This window comes from Calypte anna, chromosome 1, assembly GCF_003957555.1.
Source record: "Calypte anna isolate BGI_N300 chromosome 1, bCalAnn1_v1.p, whole genome shotgun sequence".
Classification (NCBI taxonomy): domain Eukaryota; kingdom Metazoa; phylum Chordata; class Aves; order Apodiformes; family Trochilidae; genus Calypte; species Calypte anna.
In genome coordinates this window covers 35554368-35578914 of record NC_044244.1, presented here as the reverse complement: position 1 = coordinate 35578914, position 24547 = coordinate 35554368, and the positions used below count along the sequence as shown (strand labels likewise).

Here is a 24547-nt window from a genome sequence, read left to right as displayed (position 1 = left end):
TTAGAATTAAGAAAAACAAACAAATAAAAAAACAGAAAACCCCAACCACAAACAAAACCAACCAACCAAATAAACCCTGCAAAAAACCCCAATTCATATGGGGTTGCATTACAACAAATTAAACGTGAATAAGCTTTCTAGTCAGGTAAAATTATTTGTTACCCTTTTGATAACAAAATTACTTCAGGCTAAAGATCTGCATAGTTTAAATAAGTTTATTTTACAGGAGTTCCCTCTGACAAATTAGCACAGGTCCTGTGCTGAGGTTACTCTAATTAGGACAGCCAGTTCTGCCTGACCATGTTACTATGATAACTCAGACCAGGTCTAACTCAAAGTTGCCTTCCCTTAGCAGCTCATGCCAGATTTTACTCAGTTTCTTCCATAGCCATATGCTGTTCCATTGGCTTTCTATCAATCACTTTGTGAAAACCACTGAGCTGAATGTCCTTGTTTCCAAGGGGACTTTAGCAGGCTAACACAAGCCAGCTTCACACAGGCAAACATAAAATGGCTTTATTGTGTCACACTGCGGAATCTAATAAACTTCACTGAACTGCCCAGGTAATTTACAGGGACAGAAAAAGGATGTATTTCATTTCATCCACTACCATGAGCACATCTTGACATGAAGTTTTGCTTTATCTGTATGAGAAATATGGTCCAATTCAGGCTAAGATAAACTCTGTGTACAAGAGGAAGTCAGGCTCACTTCTATGTCTTCTGATTTTTCATATTTAACCAAAGTGCCAAAGTTAAAGACCTTGCACTGGTCTTTCATTAATGAGCACAGATAGGCACTTCCAATGGGCACCAGAGGGAACTCAGGTGGGTTGCAACAATTTTAGCTGCTTCTCTCCAGTGATAATAAATGATAACCCCTCTCCTAATTGAGGAAAACCAGGAAGGGTAATGTTCCAAGAACACAATGAAATGAACTTACATCTTTGTGCAAGTAGCTCATAGCTCCTGTCATAGCCATTACATTGTAAAATCCTGTGTAAGCACTCCTGAAGTAATCACCTTCAGTGCTGCTTTATGAAGGTAGCAGTTTTCAAGGAAAAATGTCCTCTAGTTAATGCTTTCATTTCCCTGTCTTCTGCTCCAGGTCTTTTTATTTTCCCCAGTCCTTAACCGTGTGTTGGATATTCCACCTTTGTCCTGTGCAGGTCCGTACTATAAGTTTGTATGAAGCTGCATTGTTTGCTTCAATTTCAAGGCATCTTTTAGTGCTCCTGTTGATTACAGCTGATCCCTAACAAAAGGAAAGGATATATGAAAGAAACTGAGTGTTTATAAATTTAGTTTGCCTCAATAAATGCATCTGAAAAACACGAGTAGGTCATAGACGTGCAAGAAAAATGTTGTGCGTTCCTCAGGCTGGTGAAGAATATCCCCCCAAGGTATACTAAATTATATTCAGAGGTTTATTTTGTCTGTTTTGTTGAAGGTGGTGGAGAGGAGTGGTGTTGTTTGTTTATTGTGGGGTGTTTGGGGTTGTTTTCACAGTTCAGAAAAATAGTGTAGTAAATTTTAATAATCCATCCTGTCCTGAAAGAAGAGAGCTCATAACAGGTCTTATCTTGGAGCCAATATTTCAGTACAAGTTACTGGAAATGGTGTGGAGTGTGATTAAGTCAACTCATCATGCTGGAAGTGAGGATTTTCATAAAGGGTTGGGCTCCAGAACAAACAGTCCCTTAGCCAGTTCCTTCAGGTAGCCAGTTGTTTCACAACGATAAAGCTCAATGAGCACAAAGAGCTGAAGGTTTACTCTTAAGGTGTGTCTAAATCTTCCAGAAACATGCCTGCAAATTAGTTTCTCAGTTTTGACAATTGCTTAATATCTGGTAGCTCAACCAGCTTCAGCTGTTTGACCATCCCCTTGTTTTTAACATCAGGTACAGGCTCCATCAGCTTCATCATAGCTCGCAGTTGCACCCACAAGTCTTGAAATTTATTCAGAAGCCAACTGCTTTTCAAGGAAAAGCAGCTAAGGATTCATTAGAATGAGAAAGCTTATTGAAATGTGGGAATCTACCTACCTGCTTAAAATCCCAGTGCAAGTTCAGGCCTTTATTGACAGCTGTGTCACATTGCTCTAAAACTGGCAGGTCCCCCTTCCCAGGGTCTGTTAAGCATCTATCAACTGTGTTTCTTCGGGCATGCAAGCCTCCAACATACATTTCTCCAGTGCTGTGATAAAAGATGTGCTGAAAGGAAGGTGACACCACTCTCAGTGAATTAAGATACTAGGGAAATTTCATCTGCAGATGATATCAGAGAGTTGAAAAACTGATATTGAGAGGTATCAGCTGTAGAGCACCGGCATTCTCTGATCTCTCAGCAGTCAAACCAGACTCTGTGCAACATTTTTCTGCTTCCCAATGAAAAAAGCAAGATGCTTGCAATTGAACAGTAACATTTAGCTTTCTACAGATAGAACAAGCAGTGAGGTGTAAGGAAGAGCTCCACCTCTCTTCCTGTTCATACCACTGATACTCCGTTATTCAACAAGATCAATCAGTATTAACACGAGGTCTCACAAATTTTTGGCAAGGCTAAACCAAAAGCCTTAGTTTAACACATGTAGGTCTCCAGAGGAACCTGCTCTGTTGCTAGCTCCGTTGGGGTGCAGAATGTAATGAAATATTAATATTTCCCTTTAGACAGCACAGAGATAATAGTTTTGAAGTGCCTGTTTCATGGCTCTTGGAAGCTTGAAAGGAATGGTTAGATACAGATCATATGTGAAGATGTGATCAGTTGTTTGCATTACCTGTGGTGAGTATTTATGGCAGGAATACATAATGGGTGTGTTTCCAGGGACAGGGCCTTGATCAATACAGATGTCTTCTTTCAGTGTGTTTATCATCTGTAGAATGAAACAGAAAAACTGCCATGAAGAACAGCAATCCTCTTTTCAGTTCCTCACTGCTAATTTTAGAAACTGCCCAGAGAGCAAGACCAGTTTACTTAGACCTCTGCATGAAATCCTGAACTGAAAGATACAACATGGCTTTAGAAATCTTGGATTACCTTGGTAGAAATGATCCATCACAGGAAAAATCAAAAGCAAATCTGCAGTCTTTCAAAGACTCATTGACACCATGCCATGTAGCACTGTGAAAGAAGTCACCAGGAAGCTCCAGCCAGATGAGTGTCACTGCCCAGCTCCAGCAAGGTATGCAAGCTTGGGTCTAGAAAATGCCCACCTATATTTAAGAAGCCACTGCAGCCCGAGAGATTGGGTCTGTCTTGCACAATCAGTGGCCAGGTTTCCATCATATTATATGCTATCTTGATTCGTGTCACAGAATGTCAGGGGTTGGAAGGGACCTTTTGAAGATCATCAAGTCCCTGCATGCTTTTCAAATTATTCTGATAATCATCAGAGAAAAAAAATCTACAGAATCCATTGAAAAATTCAGGGTCTTAAAAAAAGATATGAATTCATTCTCACTGGTCAACAGGTGACTTTTGCATGCAGTAAAAAAATGAATGTTAAGCACTTTCCCAAACTATTGTGCTCCCATCAGTACACTCACAATAACCACAATAACATCCTGAGAGTAACACAAAAAAGACTGTAGAAAGTCATGGAAAAAGTAATTTTAATGTATATTTAAGTATACCATAATCAGCAAAACTGTGTCCACAACAGTTCTGAGCTAATAATTTGTGCCATTATTCAAATAAACAAACTCAATACTTACTGTTCCATAGCCAACAATGTTGGGAAGATATATTAAATTAGGATAAATGTTTTTTATGTACCAGTCAAAGCCTTTACAGTTCAGTTTTTTCCTTAGCTCTATTCTGGAAGAAATATTTCCATAGTCTATTCCAGGATTCTGTAAGAAAACATATTTATTTTAATAACGTTAAGGTGGTCTGATAAACTAGAGAAAGTATAGACTTATTTATCCATATTATAGATTTACAACTTAAAAAAATAAATTTAAAAGGTGATTAAAAAAAAACAAACTAGAATTTCACAACACATTTGCCTAGAAGCACCCATAAACTACTGAAAAACTAACACGTTATGACTTTGTAAATATAAAGTACATCAAGGTTAAATATGGCTAAGAAGTAAGTTTCCTGCTGACTAAAAGCCTATCTCAAAGTGAAAAATAAGACAGAGCTTGATAACAAGCTTAGTTTGATCCTCATCTGATATGATAGCAGTAAGATTCAAACTACTGTTTGCAGTACTATGAACTTTTTATGCAAAGTGGAACAGCTCCAGCAGAAAGCAGCCCAACAGGAGTGTACAAACTGTCTTTAAACAGTTCTGTAAAATGCAGTCTGTAACCTGAATAAGTTAGGTTATTTAGTTGTATATTCAGAGAAGAAGGGTCATTAAAGATGAACAAGTTTTACTCAAGTTTCATTTAGTGCTAAAACTTATGTTATACTTATGTTTCTACCAATGGCTTAGTTTTTAATGACTAGCATATTCAGATGAAAAATTGAATATCTATTCACAAAAATTCAAGGAAGTGGGAGGCTATTCCTCCTTTGTTAACGCTCCGTAAATCCACTCAAGTCCAGGTTGGGAAAATCAGTTAGAGGGGTTTTTTTATTCACTGAAGTTATCAATATTCAAAAGACTTGGTCTTGACACTTCCAGTATCTTCAACAGTTTGTGCTACAGCCAAGTTAAAACCATATTCAGATGTATTGACATTGAAGGAGAGTTCTCAATTTCATGGTGTTACCATTTTTCAATCTTCCAAGGATGCTTTTCCCTTTTGATGCTTTTTTCCTTCTAGGAAAAAAAAGCCAGAACTTCGACCCGCACAGAGAGCTTGCTTAATAAAAGTCATTGGGTATGTGATGAAAAGTAATTGGATTCTCTATTGAAAGTTCATTTTTGCTTATTTAAAAAATATCGAGGGGCACCCAGATCACTAGAGACATGCTTTTGCATGCATAATTATGAATACTGCATATAAAGTATTTTCCACTTTCCCTAAAAATGTTAAAACACATGTTAAACAATTTAATTTTATATTCTTTAAGCTAGGCATCAACTCATGGTCTGACCCTAGGAGGATGTTGCCTTTTGGATGCCATTCATATCAAGAATTTCTAACTTAACAATATTAATGCATCAATTTTTTTTCCCCAATGGCTCTTACAACCACACTACTCCCCTTTTTGTGTGACTGCACACTCTTACTTGACCACATTTACAGTCTGGATTCCAATCTGAAACACAGTCACCTCAATTGGCAGATTCCATGCAAAGTAGACCATGTACTTGTATTCATCCATCCACACTTCAGCTACCCGCAAGGCATTGCGTTTCACTGCAGTGCTGAGGTCCAGCAGGTAAGGCTTGTGAGCTCTTTCCAAATGAGCAATTCTTGAACAGGGCAACACTTCAACTCTCCCACCACATTGCCAGGCCTAGGTGAAGAAGAATGAATTTGAAATACAATTGTTTATTCATTTAAACTCATCGTATTTTTTGTTCAAGTGCTCGCATTCCTTCTCCACCCACTCCCTTGCCTGGTGATACACGTTCCCTAACCTAGACATCTCTGGCTGCTTTTTCTTCACGTTTCTCCTAATTACTGCTGCATTTCTTCTTTGTACAAAGCATACTATTCAGTTATGGAAAAAAATCCCAACAAACAAACAAAACAAAAAAAACACTGGACTTGTTTGATATGGCTTGTTTGGACCCATGTATATTGTCCTTGTTATCTTTTATGTGCTTGCTAATAGGTAGCACAAAAAAAAAAAAAGACAAAGCTGTAAGAACATGGCAACCTGCCTATACCAATGGTCCATCTAGCCTAGTATTCTGTGTTCTGCATGACTGCAAACTTATTCCTGGAGAAGCTTAAGAACAGTACAAGTCCATATGTTACTTCTCTCAGTCCCCAGTTATCTTCAGGTCAGGGGACATTCCACAAATTTCTGTGGAATTCACTTTTGTTTACTAATTCTGAGTAGGTTTTTCTTCCATAACTGTTCAGTCTCTGCAGAGAAACAAGATAAACCAGGTGCCTCGAGTTGCCAAAGAGTGGGTGTGTGTCCCACCTTTATTGGCCCCCTGGTAATAGGGGGCCTGCCCTAACCAGGCACAGGTGGACTCACACCCACTCTCTGGCAACTCGAGGCACCTGGTTTATCTTGTTTCTCTACAAGTCTCTCCACAAAGGACTGCAAATTTTCAAGACCCACAATACCCTTTGGAAGGAGCCCTGCTCCTGGTCTGTTGATCAGTTCTGCTACTGGAAGAATATCTCCTCCTCATGTTCATTTTGAAACATGTTACTGACTTTCAACCCCTCTCATTTCATATGTACAGAGAAAGAAACTAATCAAACCTATTTTTCCTAGACATTTAAGTCTTGCTCACAGGTTTACAATTCTCATGCCCTAACCATCTTTTCTTTATAAAGATAAGCATTATATTTTTTCTTCTTCTTCTCATATTCTCCTAGAATACCCCCAACCATCACTACTTTTAAAAAATAATAATCAAAAAGATTTTTCGTAGCTCCCACATGTTCTCTAATAATTAAAGACACTCCAGATAAAAGTATTCGGGGGGGGGGAAAGACATCCAATGTTGAAGAATGCATTATTTTCTAGGGAAGAGAGACCTATTTCTGGTTTTGATTTGTTTGTTGTTTGTTCGGGTTTTTTTCTAGTGCATAATTTCATTTAAATTGATCTTATCTTATTCTTCCACTGAGCCAAGAGACATATAACTTAACTTCTGCAGAGAACCACATCTTCTAAAATCCAGTATTTCCTACTGGGTTTTTGTATCAGGATTCAAAATCCTTAAGAAACATCCCAAAAGCTTGATAAGGAGCCTTCAACACTTCTGGAAATCTATCACCTGCCTTTGGTACTCAAAGGAAAACAGAATTGTTCTGAAATATTAACACATGCATTTTTGATAATAATCAATGGCCTGAATGCTTTCCAAAAAATCACATTCTATTTTTATCTTTCAGAAAAAGATTTTATAATAGGCTTACTCTCAGGCCAAGTTCCACATTTTCTCCTCCATATATGTGCATTCCACCATCCAGTACACCAATCTCACCCAGAAATTTCCTATCTGCAGCAAGAATCCCCATTATAGATGGGCTCCTGGAGAACCAAACAAAATTAGAAAGAAGGAATAATGAAGGAAATGAAGTCAAGTCAATTAGCCATCACTCACACCCTGAACTTCCAGAAGGATTCTCGTTGTATCCAAGAAAGAGTAACAGTTTCAATTCAGCTAAAATTCAGGGCAACATATGGATCAACATTAAAGAGCCCAGAAGACAGCAAATAAATTTGATCAATAATAACAACTGATAAACAATGATCAAGTCTGTTCTAGTCTTCTTTAAAGAATCAGATCTATTTTGAAAGGAGATGTAACAACAATTTTCACATATTTAAAACAAGAAGATATCAGATTCAACTGCAGCAAGGGAGTGTTAGGTTGGAGATGGTGAAGTTTTACCCAGGACAGAGAAAATTCAAACACTGAAATCCACTGCCAGTGGGGATTGTGGAATCACTGCCAGTTGAGATTTTCAAAGAGAGAGGAAATTATTGCCTGGCAAGGCCAATTCCACTGTAGATGGATTCACCCTCGAGGCAACTTAAAGGAGATTTGATGCTGTTTGACCATTCTCTATGGTCAAATTCTCTATGGACCATTCATTTCCATTCTCTGTGACCAAATCTGCTTCTATTTTCTGAGCCTAAGAGTTCCGAACAACCTCCATGAAACATTCTTTAACCTACTTGCTTTAATTCCATTCTCCTGCCCAAACAATTAATGTTCATTATATAAAGTTTTAAACACATATAGGTACTGATTTCACCCACAGTTCTTTCGAGGTGTCTGTGCAGCTTTATCTCCAGTGCTTTGCTACCAGCTGTGGTAGTATACAAATTATGAAATGTGCCACCTCATCTGACCAACACAGTACATTACTTTTTAATCTTTTCACAGTGCCTTTCCTCCTGCACAGAAAAATATAAAGATCTTTATATAAATAAGCAAGGTGGCTTAAGCTTGGCTGGCAGCCACCAGGTGCCCACAAAGCCACTCTTATCCCCCTTCCAATCAAAATGGGGGAAGATAAACTAATGGGTAGGACAGGGAGGTTCATCAGCAGTTGTCATCACCAGCAAAATAGGCTCAATTTGGGGGAATACTGGGGTAACTTCTTGCCAATTAGAAATAAAGTAGGATATTTAGAGACAAAAGCAAAACTTGAAAGATGTTCCCACCATCACCCCTTCCTTCCAGGTTCAACTTTATTCCTGACTCTTCTACCTCTTTTTCCTGCTTTGAGCAGAACATTGGGATGGAAAATGAGAGGTCTAGTCAGTTCATAACACTTTGTCTACGTCACTCTTTCCTCCTCACAGTTTCATTGCTCCAATGTAGGGTCTTCCCATGGGATACAATCCTTCATGAGCTACTCCAACCTGAGTCCTTGCTATGGATTGAAGCTCTTCCAGAACTGCTCCAGAATAGGTCCTTTTTCACAGGGTACAATTCTCCAGGAGAACACTGTTCCAGCATGGGCCCCACACGGGCTGCAGTTCTTGCCAGAAAACATGTTCCTGCCTGAGCATTTCTCCACAGGCTGAAAATGCTGACAGAATCCTGCTCTGGAGTGGGCTCTCCACAGCTTGCTTTTTCCTTCAGTGCACACCCATCTGCTTTGGTGTGGGTTCCTCCACAGCCTGCTGTGTGGATATACCATGGCCCTCCATGGGCTGCAGAAGGACAATCTGCTTTACCATGACTTTTTGCACAGGCTGTAAGGGAATCTCTGCTCCAGCACCTGGAGCACCTCCTACATCTCCTTCTTCACCGGCTTCAGTGTCTGCAGGGCTTTTCTCTCATATTTCTTCCCCACTTCTTTCACTCACAGCTGTTGCACAGCTTTTTTCAGCCTGTCTTACGTACATTATTGCAGTGGCATCACCAGCACTGTGGATTGGTTCTGCTTTGTTCAGCACCATGTCCATTCCGGAGTCAGCTGGAACAGGCTGTGTTGGACACGGGGGCAGAGCCTCACCTCTCAGAATCCACCCCTGAAGCCTCCCCCACTACCAAAGCCTTGCCACGTAAATCCAACATAAGATAGGACTAGAAAAATTTGATGCCTTATCTCTTGTTAGGTTGTGGTTTTTTTAATATTGCTTGCTTGATGGCTGTTAAACACTAAAGGACAGTCAAAAACATCTGACATCCTTGTTGAGCAAGTTAAAAATATTTTTATAGGATCAGCACAGATGGCTGCTGGTATCACAGTACATAAACTAATCTGAGCAGTTAAAGCAACAGGAACAGAAGCAAATACATTGGTTCCTACGATACACAAATGGTAAGAGTTGCAAAAGGCCACCCAAAATTACAGTAATCACGCATCACTCCAACAGCTCCAAAGAAAGAACAAGGCAAATAATATCCACATGAGTCTTCATGGCTCAGACACACAATTGTGCAGCAAAGTTGTGAGATCCATTCCATACCTCACATGGAGTGAGGGGCCACAGTTCATCTTGTACAGTCAATAAATATTACTACCACCCTCTTAGCTACAGAACATAAGGCAGAATAATCAGTGACTCAGGGTGACAATCAGACAGCAAAGAGCCGATTCTGTAATACAACCTTGCAACTGGTGTACTGAGATTTTCAGGGCTGCTGAAGAAGTCACATTTTCAAACCAATTATCTAGATATAATGTGCTTCACAGCTATGAGACACCACTCATGAAACACCTTCCCTCTGCTAGCTCTCTGTTGGATATCATATACTTTGGCTCACTCCCAAATGCTACTCATACTTACTGGACTGGAGCTGTTTCATCTTTAAGATTATACCATTCCACTGGTAAAGGTTCATAAAGGCACCAGAGTGCCCAGTCAAATCCATCTGCAGCCACTGAATACTGAACAAGCTCAAAGTCATCAAAACGAATGTTGTCAAACACTGGTGTTATTATAACAGTCCGGTCTTCTTTTATTCGAGACAAAATGGGTTCAGCCCTGCAAAAGTTAACAGAGTCTATTCAGCTTGAAAAAAATGTGGAAATCTAATGAACAATACTAAACTTTACCACTCGTTTCTAAAACTTGGTGAGCTTTTTTTTTAAGTTATTTACTTCGGCCTCTACAAGAAGTTACATGCCAGTCTAGGAGTGCTAGTAGCCTGAATTATTAATGCCAGGGCTCAGTTCTCCCTTCTATTCCATAGCTTGGCTGTCACTAATCATACTAACCACCGCTTTCACACTTCACTTGCTGGGCTTATAGCTATCTGGGTCTGTTCTCTGTAGGCTTCAGGGAGTCTTCCCTATCTGCATGAAAAGACAAGAAGGAAGGGAAAAGGAAGGGAAGATGATCCTAAGAGGTGCTGTAAGCCCCGAGGTTAATCATTCACACTCCTTCCCCTGTGTTTGGATGGCACAGCTGCTGTATGAGGGGAAAGGTGTGACCCATCAATAAATAAACACCCACAATGGAAGAAGGTTCAGAAACAGTGTGCAAGGACAGTGGGCTCATAAAGCTCAGAGAACATAGGGAGTGACCACAGCTATTGCAAAGGAAGCTGAACTTATTCCAAGACCAAAGAGACTGAACGGTGGCTTTTGTGGTAGATAAATGGTGGGATCTGTTGAGTGGGGCAACTGGTTATGTATACAGCCTTCCTAAAATAATCAATAGAAAGTATTATCCTCCTAAGCCAGCCAGACCAACATGGGAGAAGCACAACATACTTATAAAAGGTCAAAGTTGCTGGCATGCAGCTAAATAATATGCATTATTCTTATATTTTTTCACTGCATGAAGTCTCTCTTTCCTGTAAGTGTAATAAATATACAGAAAAAGCAGGCATTCCTCTCTTCCTCTTCACTAAGCAACTTACTGTGTGTCCTATCTGCTTTGCTGTTTATTTCAAACAATTGTTTCCCTTTTCGTCTCAGAAACAAATGACTTGGTGGCTGTTAATTAACACACAGCAGGCCAGAAATCATATATGGCCCATCAGACCCTGCTAAATAATTATACTCCTTGTCTGCATCCCTCTCCCCACTTCAGAAACCTCCCAGTTTACATCACCTTACCATGCCACGTTCACTTCAATATGGGCATCCAAAATTGCAACAACATCTGCTGTGGATGCCTCCCAGCCAGAAATCCGGGCTTGTGTTAAGCCTTTTCTTTCCTCATGCCTGACAATCTTCAGCAGCCCAGGATGCTTTGCATTGAAATTTTTCATGTGTGTTTCCAAAGGTCCTTTCAGATCATCTAAAAGCAGCCCCCACATTTTATTGATTATATAAAAAAATACAAAATAAAAAAAATTAAAAGAATCAATATCAATCAAGATTAAGAAATGAAAAAGAACATGTAGGTAAAGGCTTTCTAGATTCTCCCAGTTCCAAACCAAAACCAGTTTTGTTCTTTGCAATAGAACAGTTAGAATTACTCAACTGTTCATGAGTTCAAGAGGCTTATTTTTAAAGCCAATTTCCATTGCAGGAGCTCAATTCAGTACCTTAATTTCATTTATATAGAGTGCTATTGTATAGCTTCTAAATTGTACATAAATACATCAGAATATGGAAATTTTAGACATGCCATAGCAGCAACCAATTAGCTGTCTCTAGTGCAGTAACTTCTGTGTGTATCTTCTATCATGTGCAAAGAGAAAATAAGCAAACCCTGAAAACATGAACTGCTCCTATAGAAGCTGTAGGCATGCCAACTTCTTCCCTAAGGAATAAACTGTGTCAGAGAACAGGATTACAAAGTTTGGATCTCTTAGCAACATTTTGGAAATTCAATTAAACTCCTGCTCCACTCAAACCAATGCGCTTTTCTAGCAGCTATCAAGCCTTAGAAAAATGAGGAATCAGACATATATCATCAAGCAAGGGGGGAAAAGAAAAAAAGCTCCCTAGGATCAGGGGCATGATTATTTCTTACAGATTTTACAGTGTTTCATTCAGCTCAATTTTAAAAGCAACAGTGCACCCACTGCTTCCCTTAGGAGCATTTTGCCCAAGTCAAGACATCATTCTTCAAGGAGTTATTTCAGATACCTACAAAAGTCGTTTTCTTCACATACTCATAAGTAGGTTCTGTGCTCTTCCACATCAATTTTTAACCTTTTAAAATACTTGCAGGACATCATCCTGTTCCTCACTAGCTGTCTTCTTTTCAGAGTACTAAATGATTCGTTATGTTGGGTCCTGTGTTTTTTTCCTGTACTTAATTTACTTCCTAATTTTGAGTGGTGTACTCTGTATTCACCCAACAGTCATTTAACACAATGGCAGCATAAATTAGCAAGATTCCCATCTTCTCTGGGTCACTTACCATTTGAACTGCAATCATCAATCAGGATGATTTCTTTCAATAAATGAGGTGGTGTTCTGTTAATTATACTGGTAATTGCACGTAAGATGATTGACAGTGCTTCATTCATAAAGATAAGCACAACACTGAGTGTTGGAAGGTCTTTTGGATATGTTTTCATCCTACAGCTGAAGAACAGAACAACAACAACTTTAGCAAAATTTCTAAAGAAAGTCAGAGAGCAAAGCAGCTGCAGGAAGGCATAATTACAATGCTGGGTTTAGAATATATAGCAAAAATCAGCATAAGAGAGAAAAGGAACTCCCAAATCCAAGCTTCATAATGAATTTGTGCTGCATTATGTACATATATAAATCATTTGGGTAAAGTTAAAAATTATTTATATGAAGAAAATAAGAACAAATAGCTACTGATTCTCCATCCAAAATGCTCATAAAATATTGAAACTAAAGAATGCAGTTGACTCAGCCAAGCGTTATTAGTTTACAAGGAAGTGGGACATGTGAGTGAAAGTTGGCTTTTTGCATTTATAGAAGGAGATTACAATAGCTAAACTTGACAGCAGACAAAAGAAAATCAGACAATAATCCCCTTATATGTGCACTCAAGAACAACTTAGATAGGTCTAGCTATCCTTAACTGACATGGGAGAAGGATTTCCTTGAACAAGGAAACTCTTCAGAAATTCTGGAAAGAGCTTAAAAAATTATCCAGACCCTTTTTTTCTAAGTATATATTTGTCAGCTCTGCCAATAAGCATCTTGGCCACTGGGCAGATGGTGATGACTGGGTCCTCTTCTCAGTGCTAAGCACTAACTCCCTTGGGTGCAGACAAGAGCACCCGTAGCTGGATTCTCAGGCTTATCCTCCCTTTGGAAAGAGGGTCATGAAAGCAGCACTGAGCCTGCCTGAGTTCTGGAGGCACACAAAGGAGCTCATAGACCTCTACAGTGGCAACTGTGCATGAGTAGAATGTATCTTCATTGAGATTTCTCCATTAGCTTTGTTAGCCATTAGTGCAGGGGTGGATATCTGCAAAAGGCAGTCTCTGCAAATTCATCACTCAGCCCTGGTGAGGCCACACCTCGAGTACTGTGTCCAGTTCTGGGCCCCCCAGTTCAGGAAGGATATCGAGGTCCTGGAGCAGGTCCAAAGGAGGGCAACCAGGCTGGTAAAGGGACTCGAGCACAGACCCTATGAGGAGAGGCTGAGAGAGCTGGGGCTGTTCAGCCTGGAGAAGAGGAGGCTCAGGGGAGACCTCATCACTCTCTACAACTCCCTGAAAGGAGGGTGTAACCGGGTGGACGTTGGTCTCTTTTGCCAGACGACTTTCAACAAGACAAGAGGGCACGGTCTTAAGTTGTGCCAGGGGAAATTTAGGTTAGATATTAGAAAGAATTTCTTTATGGAGAGGGTGATCAGGCATTGGAATGGGCTGCCCAGGGAAGTAGTGGATTCTCCATCCCTGGAGATATTTAAAAAGAGACTGGATGTGGCACTCAGTGCCATGGTCTAGCAACCGCAAAAGGGTTGGACTCGATGATCTCTGAGGTCCTTCCAACCCAGCCAATTATGATTCTATGATTCTATGATCTTTTTAGCAAAACAGAATAGTACCAGGCACTGCAGCTATATTTTGGGATCACACAGACTAATCATGCACTTGCTCCAGTCAGCTCTGCAGGGGCTGCTCCAAAGAGTTTTCTACAACGTGATCCCCCAGCAGAGCAAAGATCCCTCAGCTCAGGGCTGCCTGAGGAGGATCTGTGACTGGCTCACCACTTTGTCCCTCACAACTTCACACCTGAGCTCTTCAAGATATGCTCCACAGGAAGCCCCCTGAAACACCATGTGGAAACTACTACACAGAACTCACACTGGGTCAAGCACTACGAACAGAGAAATGCATGCAAACTGTCCTTATATGCCAGCGTTAAGCTCTGACCCAAGACCCAGAGGACACCCAGCATCAAGGGGAACATACTACTGTCTGCCCTAGATACAGCTAGCTACATGCAAGGAAGTACAGAGAGGAACCAGTTGCATGAGCTGCTCTTTGGGTCTTAGAGGGTGCTGGCAGCAAGACAACTCCCCTTTTCCCTATGTGACCCTGCTAATTTACACTCAGGTAGCAATTCACTCTGTCCCCCACATCCTTTTCTGAAATGCTCCATCAGAATTAGTACAAGTGACAATAGGTACAAAAGTGTAGGCTTGCAGTATATCTGTGACAATCTTCTATGTTCACACCAGCTGACTGCTGCAAAGCTTATTATTGTGCAAGAATTTGTGTATCTTATTGTAATACACAGAAATAAAATATGCTTGCTACTTGTTCCTAATAAGGTTTTAAATGGTTCCTAGAAGTCCTATATCAACTACAATGTTAACATCATACTCTTTTTCCTAAGTGTCTTCTCTCTGCACTGACTCCTTTCCACAGTCCTTAAAGTATTACAAGTATGAGCAAAATTTGGAAGAAAATTGTAGGAAAAAAACCGTAAACACCACAAACCAAAATCTGTTAATAGATTATTTTAACTTCGTCAAAAGCAATAGAAATCTCTTTCCCTTCAATTTTCTGTCTCCTTGTGAATGTAGAGAGGGCATGTACTGCACCTGGGAGATCTGGTGTCTTTGATAGGTCGATCCAGAGGTAGATGATCACTGAGATAAACATTATACCCATATTTTACGAACAGATTCTGCGCAACAGTTTGCTCCTCTTCACTTAAATCCGTACCCCAGCGTTTGAACAAAACCGAGTGTGGGTACAACAAGCGGTGTACAATCTTCTTTTCCTTCTTTGCATTGTCAGCTTTCTGCAATGCAGTCTTGGAGTTATCTTGCAGCTTCAAATCATGGTGTATTTTTTTTATATTTTCATGGAATACATCCACTGATTTTGCTAATTGAAAATAAAATAGTATTGATTTTAATAGCAAGTGAGAAAACTCTACGTCATCATAATTAAGCCAAGTTCTCCTTATGAAACTGCAGATCAAGAGACACATGAAGTTACAGCTAAACTGATATTCAAATGAGAGCAGCATCTGACCATCCCTCCTACAGAGGGACAGCATTTTAAAAAATACCATATTTCACAACACTCAACTCTCAATTGCACAAACACAGAGCAAGGGACACTGCGCTGGCATCCCTAGAGAAATCTGGGAGTAAAGGCAAAACACAAATTGTCATGCTTGAGTTACATTAATAAGGATCCACAATGGGATTCTTATCTAAGTCATGTTGTTCAGATTATATTTATCTTGAAGGTAAAGGCAATAAATGACCCTTGTGCCATGTATTTTAACACACTTACTAGAATCTTTCACTTCTGCTCAGAAAGACTTGAAGAGAATGAACCCTGATCTCTCCAGGATTTATTAGGTACAATCATATTGTGCCATAAAGAAAGGGCACAGATAGCATAAGGAAGGGGGATTTAGGGCACGTTGCTCATAAAGATAAATACAATAAATGAGTTTCAGGCTTGGATAGTCTAGACATTCTAAGTTGTTTTTCCTGTTCTACCAAGTAGACATCTAGCTCTAATATGAGAAGATGTGGACAACATGACAGTCCAAGCAATGCCAGCCAGCAGGGTTCTGGCATCAGAACAACATCAATAAAGTGGAAAATAAAGAAGTCCAAAGGAAATAGAGGTGGATTTTTTCAGGCCCTTTTCTGATGACTCGATTGGTCACACTTTCCAACAGCTCAACATGCAACAGATGCCCAAAACCATGGTCAAAAATCAAACAGCCCACTGTGAGAAAGAAAAAGACTGTTCTAAATTAATACTGCCCATATACAAGCACATCTGCTGGAATGTTCTGTCTTGGGATGAGAGAGAAACAGTGCTGCCAGCAGATTTCATCCAACACTGCTTGGGAACACAGTCCAATCAAGCAAACGATGTAAAGTTCATCAATGCCTTTTCCCCATATCAGCTCAATTGTGTCTGTGCTCAAAGTACATGAAGGAAAGAGACAGAGTGAGTCACAGTTCCCCTGGGTGCTCACCCACACAGCAGAGGCTGAGGAAATGTGGCATTTCCAATTTCTCACAAAAAATAGCTTTTTAGGGCAAACAAAATAATTACAAGAATAATAGCTGCCTAAGATCAGTACACTGCTACAATCACCTGAAAATTGCTTAATACTTCTAAAAGAGTCCAGGGTCAGGAGCTGTCTAACATGCAAAAAAAAAACAAACCCCAAAACAACGCTGACTGTAGAAAGCCTTTACTGTTTTGTAGGCAAATACAGAACCTATAACTTTTTTTTTTTTTCAGTATTACAAGAAGGGGAAAAAAAAAACAGTCAAAACTGTGCAACATTATTGCTACTATCTATTTATCTATCCTTTAGGAAATCTAGATACCCAATCCTCAAAAAGTCAAGCAGCATGACATTCTACTTACAGAGGTTATTAATGTTCCAGTCCAACTTGTCCAGTCTCTGAAGGATGCTACTTTCTTGGTTGAGAGCTCGAGAATTAAGTTCCAAGTAATCGAGACTTCCCTTCCTTTGATTTTGTAGTAAGTGCACAATAAGACACACTAAACTTGCATTCATGATTAAAAGTGCAACTGTATGCAGGTTCCTCCAGCGTGCCATTGTAAGCTTAAAGAAACTCAGCGTTCTGCTGCTGGTTAGTTTTCCTGTGGTTCTGGGTCAACACCGAGTCTTCCTTCCTAATGCACTATTTCAAACTGACTGAGAGCTAAGACTGCTTGGATGAAGTAATTAGTAGAGTCTAATGAGTCATAGAACTGATAGTGATAAGGTGAAGCTTGCAGGTTACTTTTCACTTGCACCCTTATATATGTGTCTGTCCAAGTTATCAGTGTCAGAGAAAGGAAGCTGCTCTCACTGTAATGCATGCCCTGGGGTCTAATGAGTCACATGAACTGAGTGAGCTCTTGGGGTGATGCTCTAGGAAGTTGGGTGGATGTCAGAAAGCCTGTACAGAGCACGTGTGCACACAAAGGCAGCTGGAATAAACCACAAGGCACCTCTGAGTTTCCTGGTGTCTTCGTTCAGCCTGTATCCGAGGCTGAACTGAAGCAGTTTTCTCTCTCGCCTGATGACCCCTCCCCAGCTGAGAAGGGGAATAAAGTCTGGTTGGGTTGAAATACAAACAGATTCAATGAAATAAAAAAAAACCCTAATACTAGCATCAACAGAAAGCTCCAAAGATTTTACTTAGCCTAATCCTCAGGAATAGCAGGCCAAGAGTAAGGAGCCCTAGGAAATATAACTCCCCACCCTCAGAACACTTCCTACTTCCTGACCATGAGGCAGGTGGTGTGGGATACCCTGGCTGAGCAGCTTGGGTTGGCTTCTGACTAAAGTTCCCATCTGACTTGGGGCTACTAATGGACAGGTTTAAGATTTAGCTTGACAAGGTGCTGGGCCATTGCATCGAAACAGTGTTCCTACCTAGAAAGGTTGGACCAGAAGATCCTTGAGGTCGCTTCCAACCTGGCATTCTCTGACATTCTCCATGCTTTGTGTTCATGGCTTCTTCCTTCAGCTCCCTGCTACAGAAACTAAACTAACAGTTATGCCAGTTTAGCTATTTTTAAGTATTACTTTAAATACATGTCAGTGTATAGTCTATTTTTCCCCCTCTGGAAAAGACATAAAACTTAAGCCTGATTCATATGAATAGAGAAGAACCAAGGCTCAAGAATCAGTCATACATGCCAAGATGCCTCTACTATGTAAATTGTTGATAGAAATGAAAAGCAAAGGAGGGAATCTAGATGGGCAGGGAAACCACAACAAGATAAGGGCAGGGAGAGATCACTCACCTGTTATCATCATGGAAAAAACAGACTCAACCCAGGGAAATTAATTTAATTTATTACCAATCAAATTTGAGTAGGGTAATGAGAAATAAAACCTAGAGCTCAAACTTCTCCCACCCCTCCCTTATTCCCAGCCTCAGGTTCACTCCTGGTTTTCCTCCACCTCCTCCCTCCAAGAGGTGCAGGGGGACGGGGAATGGGGATTGCAGTCAGTCCATCACTCTCTGCCGATTCTTTCTCCCCTGGGAAAAGACTCCTCGCCCTCTTTCCCTGCTGTAACTCCCTCTGGAGTCCCCCTCACTGGAGACAGTACTCCCCAAACTTCTCCAGTGTGGGGTTTTCCCAAAGGCTGCAGTTCTTCATGAACTGCTCCAGCGTGGATCCCTCCCACATGTTGGAGGGAACAAACGGCTCCAGTACGGGGGTCCCAAGTCCAGCCAGCAAACCAGCTCCAGCGTGGGGATTCCCATGGGGTCACAAACTACTTTGGTCTCACCCACTTGCTCTGGCATGAGGTTCTCCACATGCTGCAGATGGGTATTTGCTCCACCATGGATCTCCACGGGCTGCAGGGAGACAGCCTTTCTCAACATGGTCTTCACCACGGGCTGCAGGGCAATCTCTGCTCCAACACCTGGAGCACTTCTTCCTCTTCCTCCTTCACTGACCTGGAGAGTTGTTGTCTGCAGAGTTGTTGCTCTCGCATATTTTCACTCCTCTCTCCAGCTGCTGTTGACCACCAGTTCTCACCCCTTGTTAACTACATCACCCGAGAGGCACTACTCACCCTTGCTCATGGGCTCAGCTTTGGCCAGTGGCAGGTCCATCCCGCACCTGGCTCCGTTGGACATGGAGGAAGTTTCTAGCACCTCTTGACAGAAGGTGTCAGCCCCCTGCTACCAAAACCTTGCCATGAAGACCCAATACAGTGTGCTTCCAACAAATTTGTCCTTTACATTACTTTCAAGGCTTAAGAACAACCCCTCAGCTGGTCTTTCATGGTAACATAGAGGAAACTCCACACGCAAAACACTGCACCTTCTTCTCCTCAATGACACAGGCCAAGCCAGAAAATTAGATGACTTATACTGCATTAAAGACACAAAGGATCATGAAAGGATCATTTGAAAGGATCATATTATTATATGCAAGGGAACAGTTTGTTTTGGTTGGGTTTTTGACAGCTCCAACAACACAAAACACACAACAACATGTGCCAAGAGGTTGCTTGATTCACACATTAAAAATCTGACCTTCAAATGAAAAGGAATATGGTAAGTAATCTGTTTTGGTTTTTTTCCTGATGCATGAAAGAAAGTGTGCTTGCCTGTGCTAAGATACTTTTGCTTCTTTTAGACCTTCAGAAACTCTTCTTGGGGTTTATTTGTTTGCTTGTTTTTTTGGGGGGGAGAGGGAAGAGCAGAGAAGCAGAAATAAGAGGATGAAACTCAGTATCAGGTTGTTTAAAAAAAAATAAATTGAATTCTGCTTTCTTTGTGAACGTCTAAGAGAAAAGTATTTTCATAAAACATATAGACTAAACTTTTGTTGAAATTTTATGTGAATCCAGCAAAGAGAAAAATAAAGGATCTCTGGAGAGAAACATGAATACAAAGAAAAAAATGACAGAAAGGGATTTGTCTTGGGAAAGAAAAAACTAATCTAGCAGGAACATATCAGATTGCATTGTGAAATCCAGTAAACAGTGTAACAGAAATGAACAATGGCAATAAAATTACCCAGGGTGAAATGCTGGGAAGAAAAGGTGGGGCAGATAAGCATTCGCACGCCACACAGCAAGTCAGTTGGCTGTAAACTCTGTTCAGATCACAGCTGAGATGTTATGGTATTATTCAACAGTTCATTTTAGAGCCATTAAAAATAAAATAAAATAAAAGGAAAAAGAGAACTGGAGGGAGCAAAGAACACCTTGTACTGTACATGTCACGGTTATACCTTAAGTGGTGTACTACACACAGTAAACACATTGATAGTACAAACATAGTACAACAGTATTTAAATACTATATATTTTAAAATATTATAAAATACTCAATGTTTGGTTAAAAGTACCAACAAAGTACATCTTTGGTTATAGTAACATTTTCTGCATGGTTTGGGTATTCTGAAGTGAACAGGAGAGAGAACATAAGCATGCCTACAAGAGCTGTACCACTCCACTCACTTTCAGGACCAAAAAATGATCCCTCACAGGTCTTGTGGTACCACTGTGATACACAGAAGAGAGGGGAAACTATTTCCAAGATGCAGAATTTCTGGGGCTGCTAGTATGATTGCTCAGCACCCTCCACAGATAACAAGGAAACACTAAGCAGACATCCCATAGTAGCTGAATTCAGTGGCACTTTTGCCAAACTCTACAGTTCTTACCCTCTGTGATAGAAACTAAGGACTGACAGAGAAGGCTTCTAGGGACAACAGTCACCTGCCAGTACAAGGACAGTGCATTGGAACAGGAGTAAAAAGAGATGGTCCACATCAGGGAATCCTGCATTAAGTCAGAAGGGATGTTGTAAATCACTGTTTACATTCCTATTGGTTCTGGAAATGCTTGAACTCAAGAGGCTGCAGGAATCTTAACTCTGGAGTAAAAATCATGAATTGGCATTAGGGGCCATTGCCATAAACAGAGTGATGCCCCTCTTCACTATCCCAAGACAGGCTTCCAACTTTTCCCCTGAGAACCAGTTGTGTGTACACCATGCACTACAATCTTCAGAGATGTTCACCATATTTCTTTCCACAAAGTGCCCTCTCACTTGATGTCTGATGATTTTCCACCTGAAAACACACTGTGCTTTAATTTTTTCCTGAACAATGTGTTTCTATGCTTCCCTGTTCCCGTTTGTAGCATCTTCAATGTCCATTCACTTTTCTTCACAGGCTTTGAACAAACTTCAACATTTAGAAACACCTACAAGAATCTCTAACACACTACCTGACTCCTCTTGCAAATTCTATTTCATTCAGACAAGTCTGATGGGTTCCTTCTCTTTGAATCACTACAGTAAGGAAGTGCACACTGTTGCCACCACTGTTACTTGGTTTGTAGCCCTGAAGGTTCTGCAGCTGCAGTAAAATCATGTTTAACTGTTCTGCAAAAGCCATCTCCTTCCTTCCTTCCTTCCTCTCCTTCCTTCCTTCCTTCCTCCCTTCCTCCCTCCCTTCCTCCCTCCCTTCCTTCCTCCCTCCCTTCCTCCCTCCCTTCCTCCCTCCCTTCCCCTCCTTCCTTCCTTCCCCTTCTTCCTTCCTTCACTGTGTTTTCTTATACTGCACCAAGAAGACTGAAGTATTAAAAAAAATCCTGTTATATGTACACACAAAACAAGAATCATTGAAGAGAAGCATTTAAAGCCTTTTTAATCAGTTTTATCAGTTGACTGGATAAATGTTGGCCCAAAAAAGTTATGGAAGAAGTGGAAAACCTAGAAAAGTATTTTCTAAGCAGCAGTTCCAGCTACTGGTCAATTTAATTCTAACCAAGACTGAAGCAATACAGAAAGTAAATCCATGCACACATATTGCTATGCATGTTTTTCAAACTGGGCACTCTATGCCCTGCTCCAAATCAAAATCCCTTGGGATCCAGATAAGATTTCCCAGTGGCAATGAAAAAGGCAACTTCCAACACAATCAAACCAGCTTTGCTGATTAACATTAAAACACTCTCTAAGATCTTGGAAGTAGCTCATCTGTGATTTATTGTTGCTGATTTATATACAAGCCACAACAGAAATGTGTCAAAACAGGCCTAAGAAAGCACAAAAGGAGAGGACAAATAGTCACTGAAATCCAGAACTAGTTTTATTCAGAATTTTCTCCAAAAAGTCTCATTTGTTTACTACAAAAAATTTGATGCTATCAGGTTTGCAAGCTTTTCCAGGAAAGGCATTTAGGGTGAGTCCCAGGCTGTAACCAGCCATTAAAATGCTAGAGAGAAGCCATAGCAGCACACTGTCACTCTATTCTCAGCTGTGCCACCAGCTTTCCTTTGCCATTTCATCAGCATCTTTCACTTTCTGCCTCCATACCTCAAAGAGGCTGCAGTAACACTATCATGAACTACTTTAAATAACACTTTAACACTTTGAATCACTTTAAATATAGCAATCCTATGATTTCCTAATCTGAGGTAATGTTTATCCATAAGTATCACTTAATGCAGGGAGAAAGGAAGAAGACAGCAGAGAGGTAACTACAGAGTAATTACTGCCAGTGTGAATGCTCTTCTCTGTCATTAACCATCTGCCCTTTAAACAACTCAAGGTTTTATGGCTTTCCAAGAAAGTCAAAGAAAAATTAAGAGATAAGGAGAAAACAGCAGACAGCAATTCTTAACTCTATGCAAATCACCTGTTCCAACTTGCAGCAATATACCATGAACAGTGTAATTTAAGTGTTATTGTATTTTAACATAAATATGCACATAACTAGCAGTAAGTCCAAACTAGAGTCCTACCTGCTCAGAATACACATAGTTTTTGAAGAAATGTAAGTTCCAAACCGTCCTCTCCATATCCTTAGATAAAGATACTATTCCACCCCCAAAAGCTGTTCCTAAAATGCAAGTATCCTTTAGTTCTACTTGCAGGGGGATCTCAAAAAACAAAGTGGGTTAAGTTTTCTGCTTTTCCTATCTCTATCTCACTCCTCCATACCTACACCTCATTTCATACTGAAAAAAAACCCACTAGCAGTTACCTTTCCAATATAGGATAAAGGCTATCAATATTTCCTGCACAACATCCAAATACACAACCTCCATATAAACGAGAGGTGCTCTCATTTATATGAAGAGTATTACCATCAGAACAATCTATTACAATATTCTCCTACTCATTTTAATTTCTCTTCACATCTGGCAAAATTTACCAGTGCCACAAGGCAGTATATTAGCCAAGTTGACAAGAATAAATGGAAGTGTCCCTTTTTCCTTTCAGGGTAGCTGAGTGCCAAAAGTGGGAAGTGAAGTTTTAGTGACACCTTTTTTTCTCCTTAGCCCCAAGAAAATGCATATACTTTCCATCAGACTGCCCAAGGTTGGGTGGGGCACTTATACATCACTAAAAACAGGCACACATTCACAGATACATATACCATGACTACCTGTATGATTGTCTTCACCAGCTCTTCAGCCCCTACCTGGTCTTTAACCATCTGACTTCAAAGTGCACAGGCATAGCTACACAAATAATTCATCTGGTTCATAAACAGATGCTCTCAAGACCCTCTAGAGCAGGCTATAGCCTGGTCTATAGACCAGGTGGTCTATAGATTAGATTATTAGATTATGTCCTAAGAAAGGACCAAAGAAGGTTCCCTTTCAACCAATGTCATGTATTATTATGCCACTGTACCTAAACTGAGATATGTTTTTGAACCTGACCTGAAAATCCCTTTCTGGACAGCCCTCTGGCAAGGAATAGAGAGGAGAAACAGCAAAGCCTGAGGAGGAGAAAGGCTGCAAAAAGTAGACACCCAGCACTCTTAAGACCCTTGCCACTTTCTGCTCCACCAGTGACCTCTTGTGGGGAGGGCGGAAAACAACAGCGCCCTTTTTCCGTAACACACAAGCACAAAGGCAGTGAAACATGAGAATCGTAGAGCTTCGAGTCCACACGTTTAAAGGACCTTTAGTAATTTGCAAATTGCTGAAAACTAATACAAGCTGAGAAACGAGGCATAGGATAAGAAGGAAGGTCCTCTCACTGGTAAAGAGGTAGGGATAAAAATCACTGATGGAACTGAGCTATAATAATTTTGTTGTCCACATTACAGAATAAGTGCCTTTTTTTCAACAGTCAAACCCACTGAAGAAATTGCTATGGAAGGATAAATAAAAAAAAAAAAATCACATTGAAGGTTCTACAAGGTAGGAAGCAGAAGCAGTATGGAAGGCAAAGGATTGTGGAAAACTAAATTTACAGCAGCAGTAACAGAGCACTAAAGGGATACTCTGCTGCAGCAGTACTCCTATGGGATGTGAAGCAGGCCACCTAAAGCAAACTCTCCGTGGGTATTCTTCACCTGTACGTTGTCCATTTAATGGTTAGCTGAATTAAGATCCTGTAGGAGTGGGGACTGTGGAGCAACTGAAGCCACTGGAAAAGAAAGCTGTGCTTTGAATAGGAAAAAAAAAAAAAGGATCCCTGTATTATGGCAAGCATTTCCAAAATTGGCACCTAACATTACAGCATCACTTTTGATAGTTTTTTTCCACCTCATTTTGCCACCAGACAATGTAAACTGCTTGCTGACCATGCAGGATTATCATGATAATTGCTTATCTCTGAACTTAATGAGCACTTGTGAAACAGTTGGGAAA

General features: G+C 40.4%; 1 protein-coding gene across 1 annotated transcript; it reads right to left on the bottom strand.

The window, feature by feature from the left end:
• Positions 1–1114: 1114 nt before the first annotated feature.
• GALNT8 (polypeptide N-acetylgalactosaminyltransferase 8) lies at positions 1115–18795 on the bottom strand. Its single transcript, XM_030469427.1, has 11 exons — positions 18594–18795; positions 15001–15289; positions 12382–12548; positions 11124–11307; positions 9847–10044; positions 7011–7125; positions 5233–5418; positions 3717–3854; positions 2780–2875; positions 2046–2213; positions 1115–1255 (listed from the first exon to the last, which is right to left on the bottom strand). The coding sequence occupies exons 1-11, from the start codon at positions 18793–18795 to the stop codon at positions 1115–1117; spliced, it is 1884 nt and encodes a 627-aa protein (XP_030325287.1).
• Between the last annotated feature and the right edge of the window lie 5752 nt (positions 18796–24547).